The 27,144-nt window shown below is 41.2% G+C and overlaps 2 protein-coding genes across 4 annotated transcripts in view; one reads left to right on the top strand and one right to left on the bottom strand.

Moving 5' to 3' along the window:
• MINDY2 (MINDY lysine 48 deubiquitinase 2) overlaps nucleotides 1-7,271 on the bottom strand; it is a 44,078-nt gene extending 36,807 nt beyond the window's left edge. For both annotated transcript variants that reach the window (XR_010885755.1, XM_067305822.1), the window contains exon 1: nucleotides 6,558-7,271. Coding sequence is in view for 1 of the 2 variants with exons in the window: in XM_067305822.1 (XP_067161923.1) it covers nucleotides 6,558-7,199 (642 nt within the window). In the remaining variant the exon portion in view is untranslated. The remainder of the gene's footprint in view (nucleotides 1-6,557) is intronic.
• Nucleotides 7,272-9,134: 1,863 nt separating this feature from the next.
• ADAM10 (ADAM metallopeptidase domain 10) overlaps nucleotides 9,135-27,144 on the top strand; it is a 55,522-nt gene continuing 37,512 nt past the window's right edge. For both annotated transcript variants that reach the window (XM_067305241.1, XM_067305242.1), the window contains exons 1-2: nucleotides 9,135-9,345; nucleotides 20,001-20,151. In XM_067305241.1, coding sequence (XP_067161342.1) covers nucleotides 9,291-9,345; nucleotides 20,001-20,151 — 206 coding nt within the window. In that variant the 5' untranslated portion in view covers nucleotides 9,135-9,290. The remainder of the gene's footprint in view (nucleotides 9,346-20,000; nucleotides 20,152-27,144) is intronic.

The following is a 27,144-nucleotide window of genomic DNA, read 5'->3' as shown; positions in this document are numbered from 1 at the left end:
AGTACAGATGCCTAGGCATAGCATGGAAGAAAATTAGCATGCTGCCTCACTCTCAGCAGGACTACTGTGATGCTTCTTTCAGGACTGAAGGTACAGTTTTGTTGTTGTTGTTGTTTTTTAACATACATATCAGTTCAGCCAGCATTACTCAGGGATCTCTGCTCTGCACCACATTTGGGAATCTACACGTATATGTACATTCCAAATGACAGCCATAACGCATAATTATATGGGTTACGTATATTTTAGCACTACGCTCTTGTAGCATAAACATGTTAATGTTTCAGAATTTATGGACTAAGGGAGATATTGTTTGTATCACTGGCTAAGAATCTGAATTTTCCTCACAACTGTTATGCTTAGCAATTTTTTTTTTTCCACTGGAGAACCAAAGCAAATGAATTTTGTTGGTACCTGCAGAATCTCTCTTATAGTTGGATGTTTTAACAAGCTATATTTCAAAATTAACTCCTTAATTAAATGATAAACAAAAAATCAGTGAATTATCCACTGCATAATCTCAGAGCTGGCATGTTTCATGGAACGTTGATCCCATCTTTAAAGAGGGTTAACAGGGTTCCATCACAGACCTAAGTACTTCTGAACAGAACTGACTTAAGGATATATAGACAACATGACCTTTCCTAACTTCTGAGTGCTCATTATGAGTACTTACACTACAAGAAACATACTAATAAAACAAAACACCCTTATAACCTAAGGGAAAAGGGAAAAAAAAAAATCATACAGAGCCATACTCATTCTCCATATGAATCATCAGAAGTAAGAAAACAACATAAGCAACAGCAACAAAACCTGCTGTTGTTCATAACAATTTTGAGGGACAAACTTTATCAATAGGTTTCAGAGCTTTGTTGCTAGATTTCACATTAATTTCACAATTTAGAAAAAAAAGTGTTTTCCCAACTCCCACCCATTTCCTGTACTCCTCTATTCTGGTTTCCTGGTCTTCCCCCCCATCTCTCTTCCTACCTCTGCCTATTTTTCTTCCTCTCTGTCTCTCCTCCCATTCTCAGGAGTGGGAAACAAGATCTTTCTCACACAACCACAACATGAGGAACAGCTGAGCCACCTTTGTAATAAAAAATAAAAAAAGGAGGTAAACAAAGTTTCAGATCAAACAGTTTTTATCTAGCAAAACCCATACAGTTTCTATGCATTAGACTACAGACTGGAAAATTAAATAATAACTTTAAATATTTTCAGTTGCCTTAGCCCACTGCCCAGAAAGGCTTTAAAATTAAGTGATACAGTCTTGCATTGAAACTAATAGTTCTGAAAATACCATGCATATAGAAAGGGACCCTAAAATTTTCTAATGGCATACTACCTATAGCCTCAGAACATGTGTGTCTAAAATATGCAACTCCCCTTAATTCAGTGCTCTGGAAAAGAAAAGGGGAGCTTCAACCTGCTTCTACAAAAAAAGACAATTAGTACTCCCTGCAGATACATGCATCTCTTGTCCTTGCAGAAACAGCTTCACAAACATCAACGACAGCATGTGCTGTCACACAATAACCCTCACCCCACCCCCCAAAACAGGTTTCCTTCAGTCACTTAGATCAGGCTTCCTGCTCTGGAAAATGCACAACTATAGGTCCATCATTTGTAAGATTAACCCATCTCACATATACAGGAAAGAAGGCTGCCAGGGCCTTTCATGAGCATTCAGCAGCAGCTCACTGCTAACTCATCTTCAGAGGCTGACTGAGTTCATCCAAGCAACTGGTGTGAATTCTGTGAATTCATAAGAAGGTTTAGATCAGTAAAAAGAAAAAGCAGACCATATGTAAAGGGCCAGCGCTGGATCTCAAACTAAGTACTCCCACTGTGGCCTTTGACAAATTAAATGGATATCAGCAGCTCTATGCTGTACTCAGCTTTGCTGAAAAACAGGCCACTTTTACAAGGGCCTAAAACTAAAAACTTCTAACTAGCAATTTTTTTACTTTACCTCTTCTCTGCACCTCAGTTTGGATATATTTAAGCCTGCATGGTTATATAACATTTACTTACATAATTGTTACAATTGCCCAAATAGGTAATGCTTACAGTTCTAAAAGTTACTGACATTTTATTAGAACTAGAGCATACAGTGAACATAGCTCCCAAAAGCTTCAGTTTGTTGGGAGGACTGTGATTTGCAAAAATTTTTGAATATGCTGTCAAATGCACTAGTAGGATTATTCTGCTACATAAGAAGCTGTTAGCACAAGATATGCCATATGCATTAATTTTTCAAAACGCTATTAATATTACTGTTACTTACTTTCATATTACACTACGTTTTCCCTTTGACTTATCTCATGCTCCAAAATGATTCATTTCTCTGTTCTCTGGCTATTTCAAATACTAGTTTCCGTGCAATTAGTTATGGTTCACAGATTGCTTTGGCTACATGATCTGTGTTTCTTTGGCAGGATGATGTCAGAGTTACTTGGCACATTTGTTAAGCTTTAGCACCTGATCTATGTATTACCATAGAATACATCCTGAGAAGGGCCATTTCTCAAAAACAAAAACAAACAAAAAAAAACCAACACCCCCCCCCCACACACACACACACCCCTTAATGCAATGCCAAAACCTATCAAGAAGTGGTGCACGGGCTACATCTAACAAAGACTACAAAGACACCTAGAAAAGCAAGCTTTACATTGCTAAACTTAACTACGTAGCTAGCCACAGCTTTGCTGAAAACCTGAGGAGTCTGCAGATTTAAAAAAGCTTAGACACCGTGCTAAGCTACTCTACACCAGAGGAGACCACCCACGCTTCTGCATATATGTTTAAGGTCTGTTTCAATACTCCACTTTTGTTTTCATTTCCATAAGAGAAGCCTAAACGGTTACTGTGCTGTTTAGCACAACAGTTACTTTCTCAACTCAGTATCATACTGTTTTTGTAGGTTTCTGTAGGTTTTACACATTCAGTCTGCTACCTCAAAGTTCCAAGTCCAAACTCTTTCAAGGAGAGAGGTAGCAGGCTAAACAGCTTTCTTACAAGTTTAGTTTCAAAAAACTGGTACTATAGAAAGGAAATTTGAATAGTCCGTACGGGTGCTACTTCAGAATTTCCAAAAATCCAAGTGTTGCCACAGCAATATTCCACAGATAAAAACATATGGATGCAGCATACTTAAAGAATCAGTTATTTTAAAGTAATCTTTATACCCATATCCTAACTAGAGATCTTAAATCTGATCTCAAAAACACCTCCCAAAGACATAATAAAAACTGAATAATGATTAGGAACAGAGAACAATCTTGCTGAACTAACGAACGAGGTTTTCATAGCCACCAGAAAGAAACATCTTGAGTATATGGCACACTTACTTGAAGTACCTGTTATTGCAATCCTGTCAGCAAATTAATAAAATACCAATAGTCCTCACTAAGTCAAGAAAGACTGACTCAAAAAAAAACAAAACAAAAAAAAACCCACCCTACCCGTTTTGAATGAGGACAACGGGAACACATGAACAAGAGATTACAAAGCTGTTAGTATAGGAGTAAGAAGTTTATAATTCGAGGTGCTGAAACATCTGAAAAGTTGAATCCTTCTTAATATATCCAAATGTTAACCTGAGTTCTTAGCATTAAACACCCAAAAATGTTTCTGTGACTACGGCTTACATACCCTCTGGATGCTTTATACTTAGTAAGAAGAAGCAAATAAGGTCTTTGGTTTTAAGCAAAATGATTACATGCCACTTGTCACAAACAAGTATGTGAACTCAGCTTAGGCTGCTATTCAAGCACAGCTGGCACACAGTATTGGACCTCAAAACTATCACTACAGTCCTGGGATAAGCGAAATATGAAATCTGACATCCAAAGGGATGCATTTTTGAAAGCCTGAAAGGTAGTATTGTAACTTTAATATTTCTCAACTTTGAGTGTTTGCAGGTATTAGCTGAAGTCATTTGAGACCATATTTACTTACAGCATGACCAAAACTCCCAACCTTCAGAGGACAGAGTTCTGAAAAGGAAGGTTGGTGGCTGATACAGGAAAAATAGGCCAAAGTGCAAGTGTTTACTTTCTTACTCTCTATCACATATTCATTGCTGCCTCCTTCTCATTTCCTTTTTGCTCCAGTGTTTTTTTCCCCCATGTAGCTTTTATTCACTTAATGCACACTATGGTATTCTCATTCTGCTTTTGCCTATTTTCATCTCTTGGTCTGCTCCCTTGTTCCCAAATTATAATTACCTGACCCAATCTAGTGTTCATCTTGGTTCAGGAGAAGTGAGAAGAATGTGGATGTCCATCCTCAGCCTTGGTATGCAGCTGGCTACTGTCAGTGATGTACAGATGAGCTGCCAATAAGCTTGCCACTCCAAACAATGCCAACATGGTTCTCGACTATAAACTGGGGAAAAGAAAGGCTAATTTGGAGAGGCACTAGTTAGGAGAATCAAATTATAGGCAGGGCAATATATAACCAGCTAACAGGAAAACCCTTTTGTGTAATTCTAGCAACAAGAAATATTAGGGCACTCCAAAGAGGCATTTTGATTTTCGCTAACTTATAAAATCAGGTATCACATTAATTTTCACTAACATAGTAATACTTGATCAAAGCAGAATGTCAGTTAAAATTCTGGACGGAGGAAAGTGAAAGAATGTAATTTTATATATAAGGGGGCAAAATAAGAATGTTAAGAAACAAAACTCTCTCAAGAACTCAGTGCAAATAACAAGGATAATTCTGTTCCATTTATAACCTTTCACTAAAGGAAGGGTTAAAAGGGAAAATCCTGGAACTAGCCATTTCTTTAAAAACAACACTAAAGGCCTTTGCGCTCACTTGAGGTAGACAGAACCTACATAAAACAATAGCTTAAAATCACAACCAGCCTCCCTGTACTGCTTTCATTGATGCCTAAATATCTACTACAAATGCCACTGTATCCACAGCTTTTGTCCTGGTATATGAACTGTTCTGCTCAGGAAAACATACAGAAACCATAACTCAAAAACAAGGTCAATAATTGCCTGAAAAATTATCTTCTATCAAAAACATCTACTGTGTTCTATTTCCATTTGAAAAAGAACAAAAGATGGAACATCTCAAGCAAGCACTTCTTGTGAAGCTTGACTGTTGGAAAATCTGCTCTCCAATTTAATTTTAAAAGCCAATTTTTTTCATTTTGTTTCTAAGGGAACATTCCTCTGGCTGCTGGTTTCCTCTTTCAGGTGCTGTTCAACTAGATATCAAAAATTCAAAACATTTTTTTCCTGCATCTTCCTCATGGAAAGTAAAACCTTTTTGTGCTTGAAAAAGCCCATAAACGTATTTCCTGAAGTCAAGCACATACAGAATGCAACACAAATTTTACATAGTAATGTACAGGTACAGTATCAAGCATTTGTACCCTTTCCTGCACTCCCAAACTGGCTTGCTGTCATTAGTTAAGCTCTGTGAGTAAACGTCTCAATGTTTCTACCACTGAAGTAAGTAATAAACCTCATATTAGAGTTTGCAAAATACCTTGACTTGTAAGCCTGAGGTGTATACCCCCAATATATGTTCCTTTTCTTCTTCTTTTTGACCTTTTTCCATGTCACCTGTTACACTTGTGAACGGCTGTCTACTCTTCCAATACCAAATCTCTCTCCCTTGATACTACAATGGAAAAACTATTTTCATAGAGCTTTCCTACTCTAAGACATCATTCTACTATCTCACCTATCTTTTGGGGTTGAATTACTAACATTTCTTGGGAAATCTTCCTTGTTTTGTAGCATATAGCAACCTAGTAGCTCCTCTCCTGTCAACATCCTTTTTACAGATAAATATTAATGATTATATTATGCCTTATATTTAAATTGCCTTCCTCCAATTTTAAAGATTTAGAGATTAAAAAGAATTATTCTAAGGCTAGAGGGAGTCAGTATCCAAGACTGTTATTAGAACGCAAACACTTCCAGGTCTCAAAGCTGTACTCGATCACGACCTGATTTACTAATTACTTTCGAATGCAATATACCCTACATAACAGTGCAAGCGCATCCTTACCCCGTAGGCACTTGTTCGTACAAATCTGTATTTTGTTAGATTCTGCCTACGTGTAATTATATAAGCTATTTTCTCAAAACATTGCTCCCGCTTTTTCTACTATAAATAGAAACGTTATTTACTAGAAATCTGCACATAGCCGCAAACAATATATCGTTTAGCAAAGCATCGTCTAGATGTAGATTTCTGTTTTAAAAGGCGACAACAAAGTAAAGCTACACGTGACAGCAGTATCTAAGTAATATACTAGCGACACTACAAGCTACTACTTGTTTCCCGAGTTGCGCGTACGAGATTTAACAGCAGACGTAAGTTCGCGTCTTATCAGCACAAGCGTCCGGCGTCGCGTTACCGCGTTTTCGGCACCGCCGGCCGCTGCCCGAGCTGCCTCGGCCGCCCCGGCGCTGCGCGGCCGCGGGCCTGCGCGGCGCCAGCGCTCCGCAGCGGGCGGCGCGGGCAGGCGCTGCGCTGCGCTGCGCGGCGGTGCGCGCCCCCCGCGCCCACGGTACCTTCCAGGCCAGGAGCAGCACGTTCATGATGGCCAGCAAGGGGCAGGGGCCGTTCTCGTTCTGGGTGATGACGGGCGTGTTCTCCTCCTTCCAGCGCACCCACTTGATGTGGTACACCGACTGGCCCGGGAAGCGCTCCTTGGAGGCGCCAAGCAGCTGCGAGCCCGCCGCCGGCCGCTCCCCCGCCGGGACCGGCGCCGGGGCCGCGGCCGGGCCCCCCGCGGCGGCGCCCGCCTCCTCGGCCTCGCTGTTGAGCTCGGAGCTGCTGGGGCAGCCGGAGTGCAGGTTGGAGAAGGACTCCAGCGAGTCGAGGCTGCGGGACTCCTCCCCCGGGGGGCTGGGGGCGCCGCTGCTGCCGGAGCCGGCCTCCGCGGGACCGCTCTCCGGGGCGGCCGCCGCGCCGGGGCTCCCCGGCCCCGCGCCCTCGGCGGGCGGCGCGCTGCCCTCGGCGGCGGCGGGGGGCGGCGGCGGCGGGGCCGGGGCCGGGCCGGGCTGCCCGCCGCCCTCCTCGGCCACGGCGGGCCCGTCCCTGCCGCCGCCCTCGCCCGCCGCCGCCTCTGCCGGGAAGAGCTGCGCCGCAGCACCCCCGCCGCCCCTCTTCAGCGAGCCCGGAGGCGGCGGGGGCTGCGCCAGGCTCTCCATGCCCGGCCCGCCGGCTCCGCCGCGCTCTATTGGCACCGCAGCGGCTGATCCTCCGCCAGCAGCGCCCGCGACGCCATGACAGCCGCGGCGGCTCCGCCCCGCCGGGGACGTGGGGGCGGGAGGGGGAGCCGCCCCGGGTCACCGCGGGGCCGGCGCGGCGGCAGGGCACCGGGCTGGGCCGGGCCGCGCCGGGGGGACCCGCCGACCGGCGGGGAAGCGCGAGGGCGGCAGCGACCCCCGGCGGATTGGGGGGGGGGGGGGAGCGGGAGAGGGCGCGCGCCCGCCGGCCGTTGGGGGGGGGGCCCGGGGCGCGCGCGGGCCCGGAAGGGGCGGGGCGAGGCGCGGGGCCCCGGCCCCTGCCCCCTGCCGGCGGGGCGGGGCCTCCCCTTCCCTCCCCTGCGCTGCCCGCCCGGGCAGGGCAGCCGGGGGAACGGGGGCTTTGCCTGCTCTGGGACGAGTTTCACTTTCCTGAGCGTTTTCCCGTGCTTTTTATGATATTTATTTTTTTTATTTATTATTACAGGCGTTAAACGCCTGTAATTTCAAAACACGCTTCGGTGGGGAGTGCGATAGGTAAGAACTGACGTGATTGTTCTTACCCTAAACTCCAGCCTCGCCCTAATGACCGCACGTCTCCTTTTCCTCTTCCCCTGTAAAGACAAAAGCGTCAGCGCCCCACCGCAAAGCAAACAAGATACCGTTTGGGGAAGACAGGGCTTTCTCCTTTCCGTTCTCCGCAGTGCTGTTTGTCATCTGCTTTCTTCGGAAACTGCTCCATCAGCTTGAGCGGGTTTATCTGAAGTACCGGTTATTGTAATCGCACTTTCTGTGTAATGTTTGCGTAACAACCTCTTCTGGTGAATTCAGAAATGAATATACCGTTGTAAGTTCTGCAAAGTCACTTGCTTTTACAGCAAGCTATTATTTCACCAATAAAACAGGGAAGGAATAATTTGAGAACTCAGCAGCTGAATTGACTGCTAAGGGAAATAAGGCAGAAGAGTTGGATTTTAGAGAACGAAGTGGGTTTCAAAGAGAGAAGAGCACAGTTCAGAAAGAAGTGCGAAATCTTCCCTAGTTTGTACCAATATTTCCCGTTCCTCATGCCATTTCAGCTATGTGTATGTTTAAGGAAACAATGGCAAAATCATCAAGTTCAGAACTTTTATCATTGCCTATATGTAACCGCGTCAACAGGGGATGATTCATGTTGAAAAGACACCAGAACTGGGTAAGAACAAATGGAAAGGGGGTGACAGTAAACCGAGAAACTTCTCAGAAACACCAATACCAAGAATAAAGCTTTGAACTGGCCTGTTGGTGCGCAGGAGCCAGCACGCCCATGCACAGAGGGGGACTAGGAGAGCAGGGAAGTGCGTTTTGCCCGGGCCGCTCACAGTTCCGCCTTCCCCGAGGATCTTCCCGTACCCGCGGCTCGAGGAGGCCGCCCGAGGCCGCCCAGCGCGGAGAGGCCCGCGGGCGGGCGGAGGCACTGGGGCAAGGGGCGACCCCAGTGAAACCTGGAAAGCGGATCGGTATCGTCAGCCTCTGCGGTGGGAGAGAGGGAAACCGGCCGACGTGCCTGCGCCCCCGCACGACCTCTTCACGGTAAAAGGCCGCCGCAGGGTTCACACAGCCTCGGGCTCAGCGGGAAGCCTGCTCGGCAAGCAGGGCGGCCGGCCCGCGGTGCCTGCCCCTTTAAGGCGCGCGCGCACTCGTTCCCCTGTGGCCCCGCCCCCTTGCGCGGCGGCGCCGGTGGGGGGGGAGGAGAAGGAGGAAGAGGGAGGTGCGCGGCCGCTCGCGCGCCGTGGGCGTGGCCCCGGGCCCCGCCCCGCCTGGTGGCGTCGCGCGGGCGGGGCGGGCGGCCGGAGGAAGTGGCGGCGCGGGGAGCGGAGCGCGGCCGGGCGGGCGGCCGGGCGGCGCCGGGGCGGGCCGCCGAGCGGAGCCGAGCGGAAGCGGTCCCCGAGCGCGGCGGGGGACAAAGCGGAGGGCGGCGCGGAGCTCGCCCCTCCCCATCCCGGCGCCGACTCGGGCGGATGCGCTGTGGGTAGGCGGCGGCGGCGGCGGGGCCTGGGCCCGGGCCCGGCGAAGATGGACCTGGCGGGGACGATAATTCTGCTGTGCTCCTGCGCGGCGGGCGCCGGAGGTGAGCAGCGCCCGCCGGCCCGCGGCCCGGGCTCCCTCCCTCCTGCGCTGCCCGCCGCGGCCGGGGCCGGGGGCGGCGGACCGCGCTCCGCGGGGCGCCGCACTTCCCCGGCCCGGCGGCAGGCCGCGGCCGCGCCGTTGTTCCCCGCTCCCGGGACTTTTCCGCCCGCCGCGGGCCGGGCCGGCTGCTCCCTTTCTCTCCGGCTGCCGCCCGGCGCTGCCTCGCCGCCGCCCGCGCGCGCGCGCCTCCCCCGCGCGGCGCCGCGCCCCGCGCCCGCCGCCCCTGGGGCCCCGCGGCGCTGCGGGCCCCGCGGCGCCGCTCCCCGCGCCGCCGAGCAGGTGCCCGGCGGGCCCGCCCCGCGGAGCGCCGCCCGCCGCCCCGTTCCGCCGGCCCGGGGAGCCAGAGTGCCTCGGGCTTCGCGGCCGCGGCCGGCGGGGGCTCGGCGCTCGGCCGGGCCGGGAGGGGAGCTCGGGCGAGGGGCCGCTCGGCTGCGGTCGCCTCGCGGCACCGGGGAGCCGCAAGGGCGGCTTCTCCCCGGCTGCGGGCGCGGCAGGGAAGCGCCGTCGCGTTGGACACGCGGAGGTGCTGGGCAAGGTGGACTTTGGGGGCAGTTCCTGGAGGAGGGTGGGTGGAGCGGCTGATAAGGGCTGGCTTCCCCTGGCTGGCCTGGCACCTCTCCTGTTTGTCCGGCCCCGCTTCAGCGTGCGTCAGTATGTAGGTCTGTTAACAGAACGCGGTGCTAGATCCTGGCCTTTGCCTGTGGTTGAAAAGTAACGTTGAAGTATGCGAAAGCTCCGGTAGGTTGTACTTGGGGCTCAGCTGTCTGGAGCATACTGTAAGGAAGAAGAAATTGGACTCATGGTCTGAACTCATCCCATTATTAATCTGGATAAAAGAAACTTTTTAGAATTTTGTATGCAAGTTTCTAGGCTTCCTTGACTAAGTATTGTAAAGATTTGTAATTACTGGAAAAATAGAATTCTGTGTTTGAGCACTCTTCTTCTAGTAAGGCATTAGTATCTGTGCCAAAAAAGGCAAGCTCGTGATATTTGATAGTGTTACTGTGAGAACAACACAAAATGAAAACAACTTTTACACAATTCTTGATTCAACGTTATAGTTCTCTGTAAAGTTGTATAGTTTTAGGTCATGTAAGTATCAATAACTTTTAAAAAGCCACCATTAATATTTTTTTGTAATGCTCTTCTGTATTTTGAACTCAGAAGATTTTTCTGGGATGCCTAAGTGTGCTTAATTCTTCTTTTAGAAGTGCTTAAGTCTTGTCTACCCCCTTTATATTTAGTCTTTAGATACTGTTAAAGGTATATTACAGATTAACAGAATTTATTATGATTCATTATTAACTGTGAACTAAGGTTACAAAGGCAACAATTTTTAAATATTAAGAGGCAATATAATTTAATGGTTTATTTGAAGGAGAAAGATTAGAGTGATTTAATTGTCTAGAATTAAATGTCTTAATTTTGATTGATGGAAAAGCTGTTTACTTCTCCAGCCTAAATTGTTCTTTTAAGATTCTGCAACAGGAACACAATTAAAAGCAGTCACTAGTGTTACAATACTAATGAAGTGTAGTGCAATAGCTATATTATCATGCTTTGTAGCCATCTGTACAGTCTGTGGTTACTACAGGCAAGTTATAAGCAACTCAGTCTGATAGGACCTAAAGCAGAGGCATAATCAGTTTCTGATGTTAGACCACTTGGTGGGGAGGAGGGTTAGAAGTTTTTTTTTTCCTTTACTAAGACTGAATAAATACAATCTTCAGAAAACAAGTTGCCTAGCTGTAAAGCTTGAATACGGTTTCAATGTTATGAGTAGGAAGAAGGCATGTCACTATTTATCAGTAATTGGGAAAGGTATAATTTATCTTAAGTAGATATATGTTTGTTAGTTTCCAGTAGATAATGCTTTGAAACTTTTAAGACTTTTTTTAAAAAAAAAAGTGTAAAAGGAATCTCATTCTTTTTTCTCTAATACACTTGGAGTTGCTTGATTTTTTTTCAGTACTGGTGCTATTAATTTTGACATGTATAAAGGGGTTCTCAGTCTGGGGCAATATTCTTTGCAACTGTTAGGAGGATGTTCTGTTGCATGAAATGAAGAAGCATGCAAATGTATTAAACAGTGCTTAATTATCTATAAATAATGATGTTCTTTGAGGAATAGAAACAACTGATAGAACTTTTCCTTCTAGCTGAGGGTTGTTTAAAAAAGGGAGGGGGGGATAGAAAATACAGAAGAGAGAACTACTGAAACAAAAAAGAAAGAAGTTTGGATTTAGCAAGAGTGCTTATGCTTTGGCGAGGCTGATCAAATGGTGAACTTCATTGTAAGTGTATGATAAGTTGTTTGTTTTTACTGGTACACGCACTCTTCTATGTTGCTAGGACTTCTGAATTGTATCTTAATGTCTTGTGCTGCTGAATATTGAAGAAACTGCTTCCCAGTTAGCATGGGAGAAATTCTGTTTTTTTCTGGACACATGGGGGAGTTGTGGGAAGGCATTTATGAACGATCAGCATGGGAGTAATTTAGTCTACATCCTTGCTATAAATTGAGAAGAGTACTAGCCTTCATTAACGTGGCACTCGGCCTCTAGCACATAGCTGGGATTTAAAATAAATGGGTTAAGGATTTTATGTGTCTGAATAAGACAGTGGCTCATACAGGCAGCTGTCAGTTGCTTCAGAAATGCCCATGGTGATTTAAAAAAGAAAAGGTGTTTAGATAGTAACTTTGAAATACCATAATCACCCCTGCACCCTGTTTTGACTATGATCTAAGAACCTGAGACTGAAATTTATGATTGCTTTTAAAAGGATCTAAAGGCTCAGTTATGCATATGGCGGAGCCACTCCAATGAGTTACTGCTGTCTGATCTTGCCCTGGTCATGCGTTCCCACCTCTCCTCCTTCCACAGCTCTGGTGTTTGATGGCATGAGGAGTCAATCTAACCTGCTAATCTATACAAAAGAAATGAATAGTTTCCTTCCAGAAATGTAAATTCTGTTGGTTTATTGTGCAGACCCAGGCCTAATGGATGCAAAAGAAGAGCTGGGACATTGCTGGAAGTGGGGAGAAAGAGGGTTTTTAAAAAAAAAAAAAGTGGCCATCTATGGGCCAGTTATGGTGGTGATGCTGTACTGTCTAACTGTATGCTAGGTGTAAGTTTCCAGTAAAGGGAAATGATGCTAGCTTGACTTTGGTCACATATTTTTCTTCCACCAAAAACTAACTTGACTGAAAGAAAATGGGTATTTTTGAGCCAAATCAGTTCTAGTGCCAGCACAAGGGAGGAGCAGAAAAGGGATAGATGAAAAAGGACAGCAGGACCTTCCCTTCTGGTGGACATCATGAAACTACAGCCTAAATTAATTCTTCAGTGAAATTCAAGTCAGGAGGTATGTGATAGAATTACTGGCTTCTAATTAACTGAGCTAAAAACTTTATTCAGGTTCATATTTAAGGATCTTAATTTGCACTATCTGCAAATTTGGTTCTTTTTGATACACTTCAGCACAGAAATACTAAATCCAAGTGCTGTGTATACTTTTTTTTTCAGAGTCTCATGTAAAGAGAACTTTTTTAGGAGAAAAGCTATGGATTGAAAATTGTTTGAAGAAATACAACAAATTTTGATAATTTTTCTACTTAATTATCGTTTGAATTATTTAAGATAAAGTCATTCTCTTAAAGGTATTCATCACATGCTGGCATTTCAAATCTGCAAATCAGTGATGACACTTTCAGTAAAAAGAGTTGTCCAATAAGATTTAGGCTCACCATTGAATTTCTAATAGTCTACGAAGTCAGATTCTTTTTTTTTCCCCCCCCCCATTAATAAACTTGGGTTGTATTCGAACTATTTACCTGTGTCACGTAAGTCTTAATCTTAGTGGCTTAATATAGACTTCACCTTTTAGAACAGTCCATGCTTATCCTCTTATTTTATGGAAAGTTACGTGTTGTCATCTTCTACCATGATGTAGATAAACTTAACAGATGTTCAGGTTTATGCTGGTAAAATTTTAGTACTGTTTATTACCCATCTTCTTCATGTGCATGAAGTTGGCTTCTGTGATTTCCTCCATAATCTTCCCAGGTTTGACCAGCCTGTAGATATTCAGGTCCGCCTCCCTGAAGATAGGTGTGACATTTGCTTTCTTCCAGTCATCAGTAACCTCCCCAAATCACCATGAATCACCATCTTTCAAAGATGATAGAAGGCCTTGAAATGGCCTCAGCAATTTGCTCAGTGCTCTTGGATGCATCCCATCTTGTCCCATGGACTTCTGCATGCCCAGTTGGCTTAAGTGTTCCCTAACTCTGTCGTCTTATACTGTGGGTACTGATTCACTCCCACAGACTCTGCTAGCCTGGGAAGGTTTTGTCTAGAAAAGTCTTGCTAGTCTGGGAAAATAATCGTGATGAATGAGCTGAGTAGCAAATCATTTAGCACAGACCCCCAAACAACTGTTATATATAGCTGCTTGAAATGTGCCAAGAGGCTTATAGCTAAAATCCAGTGGGTGATATATATTATCCTTTGCATAGTGTGTGGATGCCTAGGTAGAAGGTTAGAACATATACCTCAGACTCTGTCCAGTGGGATTTGTTTGTTCAGAAAGCAAGGCAATTGTAGATATTTTCTTTACAACTTTCAAGGGATGCGGCAGACCTCCAGACCTTTATACACAAATCTTTCACAGGGGCTGACACCTAGACCTTTACCCAAATGTTCTGCTTAATTCTGTGTAGAGTGTGTGTTTTCCTCCTTAGAATTTAGTTCTAACCCAATGAAAGTAAAGCTTCGTTCCTGAGGTTTTTCTAATCATAGGATAGTCTTCTAGGGATTTGCTTGACTAGGTGTGTCATTTCTTTTCAGGTTCAAAAACCACCCCATTTTCACTCTTGCCTATACTAAAGCATTCCTGGCCACAGGCTGAGTGTTCGGGCACTGTACCACTGAGAAATGTTGGCTTCTGGCACTGGGCTGCCTGGAAGTGCATCATGCCATCTTTGATGTTTGGCTGATGGCAACATGATACATGAGATTTGTAGAGCAGCTACCTGAAACTTGATTTGAATACTCATGGTTCAGTATTTCTTACTGCAAGCTTTCTCATCATATGCTCATTTTAATAGATCTGTCCTGCAGTCTCAATTCAAATAATACTACTTTTTCAACAAAAAAAAGTCACAGTGGTTTGTCTCCAAGGTTGAGATGTGTGTGCGTGGTCTTTTACTGGTTCTCTGGGGTGCATTTTCTGCATGGATTCTGTGATAAGCTTTTTCCTTTTTGATCCAGAATCTTGTAATCACAAAATCTGTGGCTGGCAGTTGCACCTACTTCATTATGCACATCTGTGAAGATCACTGAACAGTTTGCAGGTGCACAGTATAGATTACAAAGCATTGCAAGAGTAGAATCTGAGACATCTTGTATCAGATACATATCTATGAGAAGCAAAAATCCTCTTTCCAGCTCAACTAACTTAAGAATTTATAGGATACCATGGTGAATGTTACGGAAATTGGAGTTAATTATTAAGCTACTCTCTTGAAGAGGAGAATCATTTTTCTACTGATTTGTAGCTGTTTTTATTTCTTTTTAGAAATCTTGGTGACATCTTGGTGACAAGTGTGCACATCTTCCACAAATATTTAAAAAAGCTGAGTCCGTAGAAGAGAAGGGCAAACAAAGTGCTGAATTTTTTTGAATACAGAATACCCACGCAATGAAAATTACTGCAACTAAACTCTGTTCTTTCCCTTGTCTTTCTCTTGCTAGAACACACTGTTACACTAAGGAGACTGCATATTGGTCAAAGACTTTGGGCACTATAGTAATAGTAACATTATACAAGATTAATTTTGAAGCCTTGATTTCAACCCTGTTTGAAGTCTTTTAGAAAAGCTATGAAATAGCATATATTCTAGGTGGTATGCAGCTGTTTTTATTCAGTAAGAGAAGAGTAACAAAGAGTTCAAGTGCTCACTGTAGTGAGTTTACATAAAATGTAAGGAGTTTTTTCCTTTTGGAGAAAGGGAAAGGAAATAGCATTGTTTCCTGTGTAATCACAGAATGTATATAACTGGTTTTAGTTAAGCAAAAGGAATTTGCTAACTTTTGCTAAGCAAAGAGAAGTTATGAGGCCTTTTAATGCCATATTGTGTTGCTGTCTTGTCACAGTACTCATTTTGGGTGTATTGTCTATGTGACTTGGTTGAGGGCTTTCTCCCAGCTTTCCAGACGGTTGTGAGACCTAGAAGAGGTGAGAAGCATTATTGGGTCTTTTGTAGATTGTTATCCTTTAAACCTTTTTTCTAAATGCCTGAAGCTGTTTAGAGAGTACCTTGCAGTACTGAGGAAAAAATGGGTCTATAGCAATTTAAAGGATGCATACATAATAGCTTCCTACCACAGAGAAGTTAAGAATACTTTAACTTGTTACTTAGTCTTGGGGTTATAGTATGCTGCAGAATGTGTAGACTTCTCTGCTTTAACTTCTCAGTTTTTGCTTTTTTTAAAGGCAGTTACTAGTATCATGTTTTGGTTTAGGATAATTTTAAAATTAAAACTTCAGCTAAGGTTTATCTTATGTCAGTTAATTGTAAAATTCATTGTTTTCTTTGGTGTTGATATTTTTAGTTCATATCATTCTTTTACTCAGAAAGTTGGAATTGGAAAGAGTTTACTTGCAGTCAGGCTAATTTACATTGTGCACCAGTCTGATATCAGAAGTGGACTCAGGCTAATCATATTTGGTTGATGAAAGTTTTTGAGCCCTAGGAGGTGTTTCTGCTCATTTTGTGGGAGTCTGTTAGAGGCGATTAGAGAAACATGAGACATGGTCAACATCTGTCACCCTCAAAATTCCTCATGCTGGTTACTGAAACTTTGAATTTGCCGTGTGTCTTATTTGGATCAGAATGAATATAGATTGTTGCTTAAATCATGAATTTGATAAATGTTAAAGGCCCATAAGAAGCTTCTGGAAAATTGGATGGAAATGGACTTGTATTTTGAAACTAAGAATGAAAGGAAATTAAAATAAACTTTTGTTATTGGACTGTATTTGCAGTCAATGATGAAGAGTCAACATTTGTAGAAGCCTGCGCTACTGGGAGGAAATTTGAACGCTGTTTATCTGCAGTCTACAATTACTTGAATTTTAAAGAGATGCCAATAAGGCAATATCATCTTGTCCGTGTTGCTACTAAATGCAAGTGATAAATTTGGAAGTATTCATTTAATCAGTTGACTTTTGCATTAGTTATTAGACTACATGATGAGATATTACAATCCTTTTAAGCAGCATGGAGGTACTCAAAATTTCATGGTATTAATAAGATCTCATGATAAATACGGGGAAAGGTAAATTTGTATTTTCGCATACCAGGTCTCAGCACAAGGAAAAGTGTGGGTTTTGGGTTTTTTGTTTGTTTGTTTTTTAATGTAGCATAAGAGTCTTATAACACATTTTGTTGAGGTGAAGCTTTGGGATGGATTTGTCTTTCTTTGGGCCTCCCTGGACCCTGTCAGTATAGATGTCTGAACAAAAATAGTGTACAAAATGTTGCATGAAAACTCCAAAAACTCTCACATTTAGGTTGGTGTGGGATTAAACTGACTGATTGAGGTATCCTGTCTTTTCTTATGGAATTAATGGTTCTGGAGAAAATTGGAGATTTGACTTTTTATTTACTCTCTTGAATGCTGCACGTAGATATTTCTTTAGAAAAAAGCTGATGGCCAAGATCAGATTCTAGAAAAATTGAGCATGAAATGAAGAATTTGTACTCTTCCTTAAGAGGTTAAGGAAGGATGTCTCTAAAGCTAGATGAGGAGTCAGTTTTCAATGTGGCAAGCACTTGCATACACACAATCAAGTAAGAACAACATATGATGAAAAGATAAAGTAACAGAATAGAAAATGAAAAAATGGTTATACGTCCTTGAAGCAGAAACTGGTGCATAATGTTACAGCATTGATCAATGGTTGTCCAAATATCAGAACGTAGTAGTAAATACTATGGAATGTAACTGCTTTGATATTTTAAAAAACTCTTCTACTCTTCCATCCAGAAATGTTTAAAGATTATCAGTTCAACCTGGAGTTGAAAAAAATAACAACTTAACTTCTGTATTCTAATTTCATATTCTTGGTGTAGATAAGATTGGGTCTGTTTACCACAGCTTTCAATAGACAATTTGGGTTTTACATCAGCTATGCCTTGTCATAAATGAAGTGGTTGACAAATGGATTTCTAGGTCCTTCCTGTGAAAGATAATGTGCTACTGCTAGTAAAAGTGGTTGTGATGCATTTACTGCGCTCAGTTTATATTTTAATCACCACTCTCAGGATAGGACTGATTTGTCTCGGTAAAAACCAAATAGTTCACCAAAACACTTTCTAAAGTTTTGGGATAAGCTTTGTCAAAGGGGTTGTGTAGGGAAAAAATTTTGTGGAAATTTTGACTAAACATTGACTAAACGTTAACAATGTTAGAACATTCCTTCTAGAAATACATTTGGCAAGAAATTGTCACAGACTGCTTAAACATTTGACTATTGCATAATAAAACTGCAAGTGCTTGCTTTGAGTGATGTGATCCATAAAGTAGTTTCTGAAATGAATAGTTGATCTGGTCTTCAGAAAGAGTTGCTTCTGTGGATTTGCAAGAGAAAGAATTGGTCAGATGTTTTTTGGTAAGGTATGTATCAGAATACTGCAAGGCTTTGTTTCAAATAGGGTGAATGCTTGCGTGCTAACTAGTGATAAAACTTATGTATCAAAACATGCAATTACCTTTTGGATTTTTGAAACATTATACACTGCTCAATATCTTTAATTCTTTACTGTTTTTAATGCTTAATACATCAAGGAATATGACACAATTTGGGTCATATATAGTCAGGTTTTGAAACCAGAATCACTGAACTCATGTCACTCATGACTGTAGATTCCAGATATAGATCTGCAGGTTAAAAAGAGAATTCCTTATGACTGGATATTTTAAATACTCAAACTGTTTAAAAAAAGTTTTTTATATTTATATATATATATATATATATATAAAAAAATAAAATACTGTATAAACTACCTCTGTTGTAAAGCAGCAGTGCTTTTCTCCCCACTGTATGTATGTTTTTTCTGTTCTTCCCCACTATCTTCTACAGTTGGAGCTTTTAACTATTTTTTTGGTCTCTGGTCAGTGCTATTGAATCACTTCTTAATTCCTTCCACAAAATCTCTTCTGTTTATGCTTTGTCAAGTAGATGCAAAATTTTTCATGCAATTTTTCATATCAAACAACAGCTAGAACGGAAACGCAGTTAAGACTTAGTCTTGCAAAGAGAATCAGTGTTGAATGTGCAGAGGCAGAGGATGGAGACCTTTGGTTGTCAAGATATGAAAATATACTTTTTGTGAAATATGCACTGTGCTGTCAATTAATTATGCATACACTACTGTGACTGCTTGGACTATATTAAAAATATGAAGGTGAATCCCAGATGGAAACTGTATACCTATTAGGAAGAAGTGACCAAAATCTGAATTATGCAAAGGCATATAATGCATAAAGCAGCCACTTTTCTGGAGGAAAATTATGCTCTGTTAAGAACTGAAACCAGAAGAAAGTTATGATTATTAGCCTTGTTGGCCTGTTTTGGTAGGCAAACTTACATCTCAGTAGTACATCTGGTAGGTGTCTGGACAGCACAAGTTTTCTATCTTCTTATTGACCTATTAATGCTAACCTTGGAGTCAAAAATACTCTGTTAAAGCAAAATGCTTAATGTCTAGTGGGGATATAAGGCTGATACTGTGGTCCTCTATACATAATTTAAATTTATGTAGAGCTCCTAACTGCCATTGCCTCTGGTCAGTTCTGTATATGCCTTCTTCCATCAGGGCTGGAGGACAAAGTTTTTCCCCATTTTCTGTCATGCACTCTTAATGTGAGTCAGAAACATTGTATTACAAGGAGTATCCAAAATAGACTGAACCTAATTTACATCTTTGCAAATGTTTTTAACTTTTCCATGAGATAGAAACATTTTTTGGAGAGAGGTTTGGAAGTTAATGCAGCAGAATATCTGTATTGCTAGGTGTTGAGATTTGTTCTTAATTTTTCTGGCTAGTTGGCATGTGGAATGTAAGCCTCAAAAGACTTAGTAATAGTACTAGATATTTCAGTAGTAGATATTTCAGTGCTGTGAATGTGGAGTGAAAATGGAAGTGTGGTTCCTCTCAGGAACCAGAAGAAAGATGCTGAGCTGTTGCACTTCTCATGTTTGCTTCAGGAGAGAATATTTGAAACATGTCTTAAGTATCCCTGCTTACACTGATGTAGTTTGCATCACGGAGTGGTTTTGGAGTAAGTAAACGATACTCCCTTTGACATGAAAGCGGAAGATGCACTCCAAGGTCCAGCCAACACAGTCCAGCTGCAAGTGTGCATTTTGATCCATCGGACCAGAGCAGAATGAGTCTGAAGTCAAGTTCTCATCATCAACTGTCTTGCTCCACAGATCTACAACGCGTACTAGCGTAGGTGTGACAGTAATGATTTCTGAAACATGCTAAAACTTGCTTTTCCCCCCCCCCCCCTCTCTTTTCAGGCCAGTATGGAAATCCTTTAAATAAATACATTAGACATTATGAAGGATTGTCCTATGATGTGGATTTGTTACACCAAAAACACCAGCGTGCCAAAAGAGCAGTATTGCATGAAGATCAGTTCTTGCGCCTAGATTTTCATGCTCATGGAAGGTTAGTGGTATTTTTTAAAGGTATTTGTTTCAACTATTTTGTATTTATATATGCTTTTTAATTATATAATGAAATATAATTGGTGAACTACAGTCACCTGACTAATGTTAGGTAGAATATGCTAAAACACAGTTTATGGTTTCTGCAGAGAGTGTTTGCTATAATGTCCAAGGTAAATGTGAAATTGTTGGTAGCAATCACTCACTTATTCAGACCTCTGGTGGTGAGTGTTAATGCTCTTTGAAGCTTAAACAATGGAGTCATACCAGGAACAGAATGGAAGTTGATCTTGAGTTTATAGTGCAGGTTTGGCATATCTTTTTGCAAAAAATTATGCTAAATTTTGCCTGGGCAGTCTTAATTGAAGAAATGTACTATTCCAAATTGGTTTTGAAATTACAAAAGTGGCCAAAAAAGTGTTTTGTTTCACATGTAGTGAAATGTCATGTTTTCTGTGCTGTTGTGGAATTTGGGTTTTCCCCATGCTAAATAATTACTAACTGCTGTGTTAGAAGATTTGCTTAGCCTTTCATTTAACATATGACTGTAAAATCAAGTACAAAAGTTAGATATTCAATGTGAGCAATTCATTAATGTATAACTTGTGAATTTTACTTAGGAATCTTAAGCTCTGAATAGAGATTTTTTTCTTGTCTTTTTAAACCATTGAGGAGGAAGAGAAAGAAGGTTAAAGTACTTGTGTCCGTATCTTTGTTTCTTCACTGACTCCCTGCTTTGCAGCACCACTGCCTTAATATTTTTAGGAATATGTCATGCCTTTGCTTTTCTAATGATTTCACTTACAATTTAAGTAACGAGAACTTGATAAATAAGTACTAACCATATCTAAAAGCTTTAGCATAAATGATTGGTGTCAGGTAGAAATCTGACAAAGCAAGGGTAAAACCAGGTCTTCTGAATCAGTGTTTGGGATCCTGCTTTATGAGTAAGCATTCTGCTTCGGTGCCAGCCTGTAATTTCTTCAGGGAACAAAAGGTTGCTGCTGGAAGTGTATGGTGTAATGACAGAATTTCGGTGCATGCTCCCAAAGGGCTAGCATTATGGTTGTATAGCTAACTGCTCAATTTTTGTTTTGAGGTGTTAGTTTTCTACTGGCTTAGCACTTTGAAATTGCTTGATATGTAATCAAATACATGCTGGAGGTGGAGGGGAAGGGGCAGGTCCAGCAGTAAGACTGGGGTTTTGGTTGATTGGGGTTTTAGTGAGGGGGGCATGTTGAGGGTTGGCTGCTATAGGATTCGGGTTGCAGTTCTAAATTTGAAGTCCTGCCCTTAAAACCTAGGGAGTAGTAGGCTTAGGTGTTCGGTGTTAATGGAATTTTTCTTGTTTTTGTTTCATTTTCAAAGGGATAAACAAAGGTCCAGGGAATGTTATTTAGAGAAGAGTCTTCCATTGTTGCTATCTGCCTTAACATCACAGCAACCTTTAGCCTTTGCTGTTAAATTGTTCTGATAAACAAGAAGATTGCAGAGTAGAATGTTTCACAGATTTCTCATATTGTAAACTTCTGCACTTTGAAACTAAATCTCCATGAAGATTACAAGACAGTGAAGTTCAGTTTCAATCTAATGCTACAACTCTTAAATTGCAGGCTGATGGTTAGTTCTGGCTTATCAGTGTGGACCATTGCAAAGAGGAGCAGGCCTGACCACGTTCCCACTGTCATCTTTGTCCTGTCACCAGTGGTCTTACAGCCATGCAAGGAATGGGTTCTGGGAACTGATCCAGCTGAAAGTTATTTGGCAAAAAAGATCAGCATGATTTGAAAGCGTGGAGGGATAATGGGGGAAGGTGGAGACCATTCTTTCAGTCATTTCATTCTGCTTAAACAGATTCATCTTGTGGTCAGTCAAAATCTCACAATCCTCCTCTGTGTAATGCGGGTCTTAGCTTAGCTTGTGCCTTCCATCCCTGATTAACGTGTTGTGGTGGTATAAAATCTCAAAGTTTTAATAACTCTGGTATTTGTTTGATCAGTGTAAATCAGTGGTGGTGTTTACCATTTCTTATGGGAGTTGAATGCACAAATAATTAAATGTAAATAGCTAGTGTTAATAAAGTGGTCAGATGCTCATTGGATCTGTGGTGGCAAATCCTCATTATATAAAAAATGTTGATAGTATCTATGATAATGAGGTTTGAAAAGGATTTCTCTATATATCTTACTTTGTGGATCTTATAAATCAGAACAGGCCATAGTCGAACAGGTTTATAAAGATTGAGAACAGCTACTGTGACGCAATGAAGGAAAGTGTTGGTGTTTCTTTTCACATGGAATTGATTCTGAATCCTTATGCGCTGGGGCATAACTCCTCCATTAATTGAGGAGGCTGACTGGAAACTTACTGTAAGGGCAAATCAGTCCATAATCTAGGATTTTAGCAGTTTCCTGTGAAATATCTAATATTTCCTGCCAAAGAGAGAGTAACTGGCAAGATGGGCATTTAGTCCACAGATTCCTGTTCATCAGTCTGAATGTGTTCTTACAAAATATTTTAAATTCCCTTTAAATATGAATTAGGAAGGATAAAGTAGATTGTGTTTAACTTTGCTCAGTCTACTGAGAGCTTTGAAGAAAGTGTGTAACAGCAGTTTAAAAAATTGCGTGAGCAGGATTGTCTTCTTGTAGTTGCAGCTAGGATATATTGTGAGTATTTAAGATTGCTGTATTTCATCACTGAAAATGACTTTAACATTAAAACCTTTCTATCAAATATCCTAGTTAGTTTGTGCCAATGTGTTTTTTTAAAAAAAAAAAAAAAAGCTTATTGCAAATACTTCAGGCCAGTTAGATTTAGCCCATGGGCTCTTCGTGTTCTCTTTATATACAGGCAGTAAAACTTAGTCATTCAGTCAACATGAGGTTTGAGCTCCTGCATATTTGACCCTGATTTTTTGAATGGCCCTATACCAAATGGTTCATTAAGGCTTTGTCCAGGTGTAGTGGTTTATTGGCATATAGCCAGAGGAATTTTGAGACCTCAGGGAAAAGTATTTGTATGATAAATCTTCACTCTCTGAATTTTTATGCTGAAGTGCATCCTGGAGGATATGAACTCTGATAATGTTGTCCAACTTGCATCTCCTTAATTTAATGAAGATACTAAACAGATACTACTTATACCAGTACTTAAACCCTAATCTTTTGTTTTGAGTGGGCTTCTGATGAAGTGATTCTTATGTGCATGTCCTTCGTTCTTTAGTATTTACTGCAGGTCATTGCTGAAAATAGCAAATGGAGCTAGCTGGACCACAACAGCTCTTATGCTCTATCTCAGGCGCCAGTTTAAACTTTATTAGCTTGGCCTTGACATCTGGGCCAGAAGAAGTACTTGTGGGTTATGTGGTCAGTCAAATTGGGAAAATGATTTGGCTGGTTATTTTTCAGCTAGATCAGTTCCCGATTCAAGCCCTTATGTGAGCAAATTTACTGTCAGATGAAAGGGTGCAAAAATAAGCAGATGTAGTGAAAGGGAAGGTGCAGTACTACTTTTTTCAGTGGCCATGCTGACGAATGTTGGTTTAGTACTCATTAAACTTAGAGCATCATTTTGCAGAAAACTTACTGAATATTTTGGTAGCTAGAACTTTTATAAATCAGATTATACAAATAGCATCTGCTTTTTTTCACTAGACTGTTTGACTTTAAGAACTGTACTTAATAGTACTCTTTCAAAAAAGAAAAGGCAGAATTGAAATTTCACGTATTTACACCAAGTTAAAGTTACTGTGTAACCATGGACTAAGTAACAATTTAATATTATCAAATAGATAATGAGGGAATTAAAAATAAAAATTCAAAACTACCTTTTTCCACACCAGACTAAATAAATAGTTCTACAAATGGATGTGTAACACACCATACTGTAGAAACCTTGCTTTATTTAACCTTTGTCTGAAAGTTGAATTCTACACAGTATACTGTAAGAATGGAAATGTTTCAAAAATTTTGCTGTAAACTCAGGTTGGGTAATCTAAAATACAACTTGTATGGTAGCTTTAATGCTTGAATTACAATAACCCAACCACTATTCAATGCTAAAATACTTGCTTAATAGGGCAGTTAAGATCACTGAAGTAACATATGGACACCCATTAAATTTCTTGAATGATAAACCATAATCAGTTTAGATGAGTTGACATTGTTACTTTGCCAGTGTTGCAAAATTTGCTTACTTCTAAAGTGTATGAAATTGGAAAGAATATGAAGTTTAAAAACAATTCTGGTTATGTGTCATAGCTCTTCTGCATGCCATTTTATATATGAAATGTTTTACTGTGAGTAAATTTAAGATGCCCTTTGAACTAAGGGAAGGTTCACACAAAGTTAGTGTTAATATTAACCTACTAAGTTCCTGGTATAAATTGGCCTTTAAATGAAATACCTATAGGGATCCAACATTTCATACAAAAGCAACGCCCTTTGGCACCAGCTTGAGATGCAGTGAAGAAATATAATATGGTATAACTTTCCTTTGCATGTCAAGGTAATGTCAGTAGTTTTAACAATGAAGTTGGAATATCACTGAAAGTTAACATTGTATTTTATATCTAATTTCAGCTTACTAAGCTGCAAAACATGCACTTGTACTTGTTCGCTTACTGAGCACAAACTTTCCCATCTAGAGAAGTTTGAAAGTTGTTTTCTTCACTTTTCCAGTGCAGACATTAGCAATATATTAATTGCAGATCATCTTGAACTGAGCTGTCAATCACAGAATATCAAAAATATGCTGGATGCTTCTATTAATAGTAACTTCATATTGAAAAACTTGCCTGACACATAATAGTCTCTGAACTATACCTTTTACCTAATAAGAAAAAGATGTGAATTCCTGAGACCCTGGTGCATTCAGCAGAATAAAGGAACTGCATCTATGTAGTGTTTAACTGTACTGTCAGTCAACTTTCTACTTAATGCATTTCTAATAACTCACACTTTCTAATTTTTTTTCTAATTTGTCCCTCTAATCATCCATCCACACCCACTTCTACATTCTCCTGGATTATGTAAAAATTGATGACTCTCACTTGGGAAAGTTTCCTACGCATTTTGAGCGAACAAATGAAATTTTTCAAATGGTACTTGAAGACATGATAACACCTGCTTATTACTAAATTGAAGGTACAATGAGAGCTTCTTTCAGATATTTTTCAATTTAACTATCATTTTTCTAAGTTTTTTTTTAACCTAGAATTTTATAAAAAAAATTAAGTTGCTCCTTAAGTTCAGACATTGCTGCTGTTAGAATATGTGGCCTTAATAGGAGAGCTGCTATTGGAAGTGCTTGCAATATACATGCAGCATTACTTCTTCATAAGCTACAGAAGTAAAAAGACCTTTCATATGGTTATGCTAGTGAATATTTTAAATCATTCACTTCTTTAATATTATACTGTTGTTTCTGTAAAACCAGAGACACTTGAAAAACATGGGCTTTGCTAACAAAAATCCTTCTGCGTGTTTTCTTTGGGCTTACGAATCATTGCAGTTGAACATATTTTTTAGCCCAGAGTATTCAAACTCTTAAAAACAAGCTCAGTATGGGATTAAGTTATGTAAATACTACAGTTATGTCAGTCAATGCAACTGAAATAACCTGCTCTTCAGCCTTTGCCACCTTGTACAGTTCATCTGGACTCAAAGGTACTTTCTTCAGCCATGCTCCAATGTAGCTGACTATCATATCTGATTTCATTCTGTGTAAATGTTTGTTGAAGTCCACAGTATGATTGTCAGAAACTTGAATATCTTCTAATTAATTGTGAAATGCAAATTTTGCTTCCACTGCACTGAAAATCTGTGATGCTGGTACTTTGTAGAGTCTGGGTGTTTCATGTTGGTGTCTTACAAGACATCCTTAATTTTTGGATAAAAGTGCTCTCATAACATAAAAACCTGACAAGGAAAATTTACCAATCCTTAATGGATATTTTCAGCTATGGTAGAGTACCAGCAATCCCTGGGTGCATATACAAATGTAAAAATCTCAAGAAAAAACTGGTGAGAGTGGTACAGCTTACATGCTATTTTAGCTTAACAGCTTTCAGTCATATGTTGCCTTAGCCTTTCTGACTCACCATACTTCAGGACTTCTTTTCCAGACTTGTTTGGTATGATGGTCATGCCAAGACCCAGCTGATCTGGTAGGACCAAACTGGAGTTAGAGATGTTGCTCTTCGATGCTCTGTGAGGAGCAGCTGCAGTTGGAAGTTCCTGTAGCAAACGGTTGCTTTCAATAGGAGTTTTCTAGAATCTACTTTTAAAATTTTGTCTTTCAGTTTCTCATTTTCTCATACTTCTACTTATTATTACAAGAGACATAGGAAAAATTCAAGGTCCATCATTCATGATCTCTGGAGACCACTAGGTGTTCTCCTTTTGTTTTGCTATTCACTAGAACATTCCTGCCTGCCGTTTGGCTTCACTGCAAGGGTGGACATACCTGCGTATTCCAGAAAGAACGAATCCAGCTCCGCTATATAACTTTACAACTACAACAACAGTTATTAGGAGAAAAAGAAGTTTAGAAAAAGCTTATTACCCCATCCTTCTTGGGTTTGTATGGGGAGGGAGGGAAAGGAGCCATTGTCTTTATGCTCTTATAGAGAAAAGACTAATAATTTGCATCTGCCTAATGTGCCAAGTCCAGCAGGCCCTGAGAACCAGTCATTATGTTGAATAACTTGACAGCTAAAGTGCCTACTGGTGCTTTCAGAAGTGTCACTAGGTATGAAGAGCCAGGAAGATCCTGTAAGGCAGGATTTCACTTGAGGTTGTTCTGCCTAATATGTCAAAGGGATGAGAGTAGTTTTTCTATCAATAAGCAGCTGGAAAAAATTCCAGTGGTCTCACTAGTGTTACTGTATGTAACCTTTTTTTCTTGTGGTAGGGTAGCAAGCAAACTTTCTGTGATGTCTTTACTATTAGGCAAATACTACGTAAAGCTATAATACTTTGTAAAGTGACCA

Source organism: Apteryx mantelli, chromosome 15 (assembly GCF_036417845.1).
Source record: "Apteryx mantelli isolate bAptMan1 chromosome 15, bAptMan1.hap1, whole genome shotgun sequence".
In the NCBI taxonomy this organism is placed as follows: Eukaryota; Metazoa; Chordata; class Aves; order Apterygiformes; family Apterygidae; genus Apteryx; species Apteryx mantelli.
Note: the sequence above shows the minus strand (reverse complement) of the source record. Positions and strands in the feature narration are given on the sequence as shown.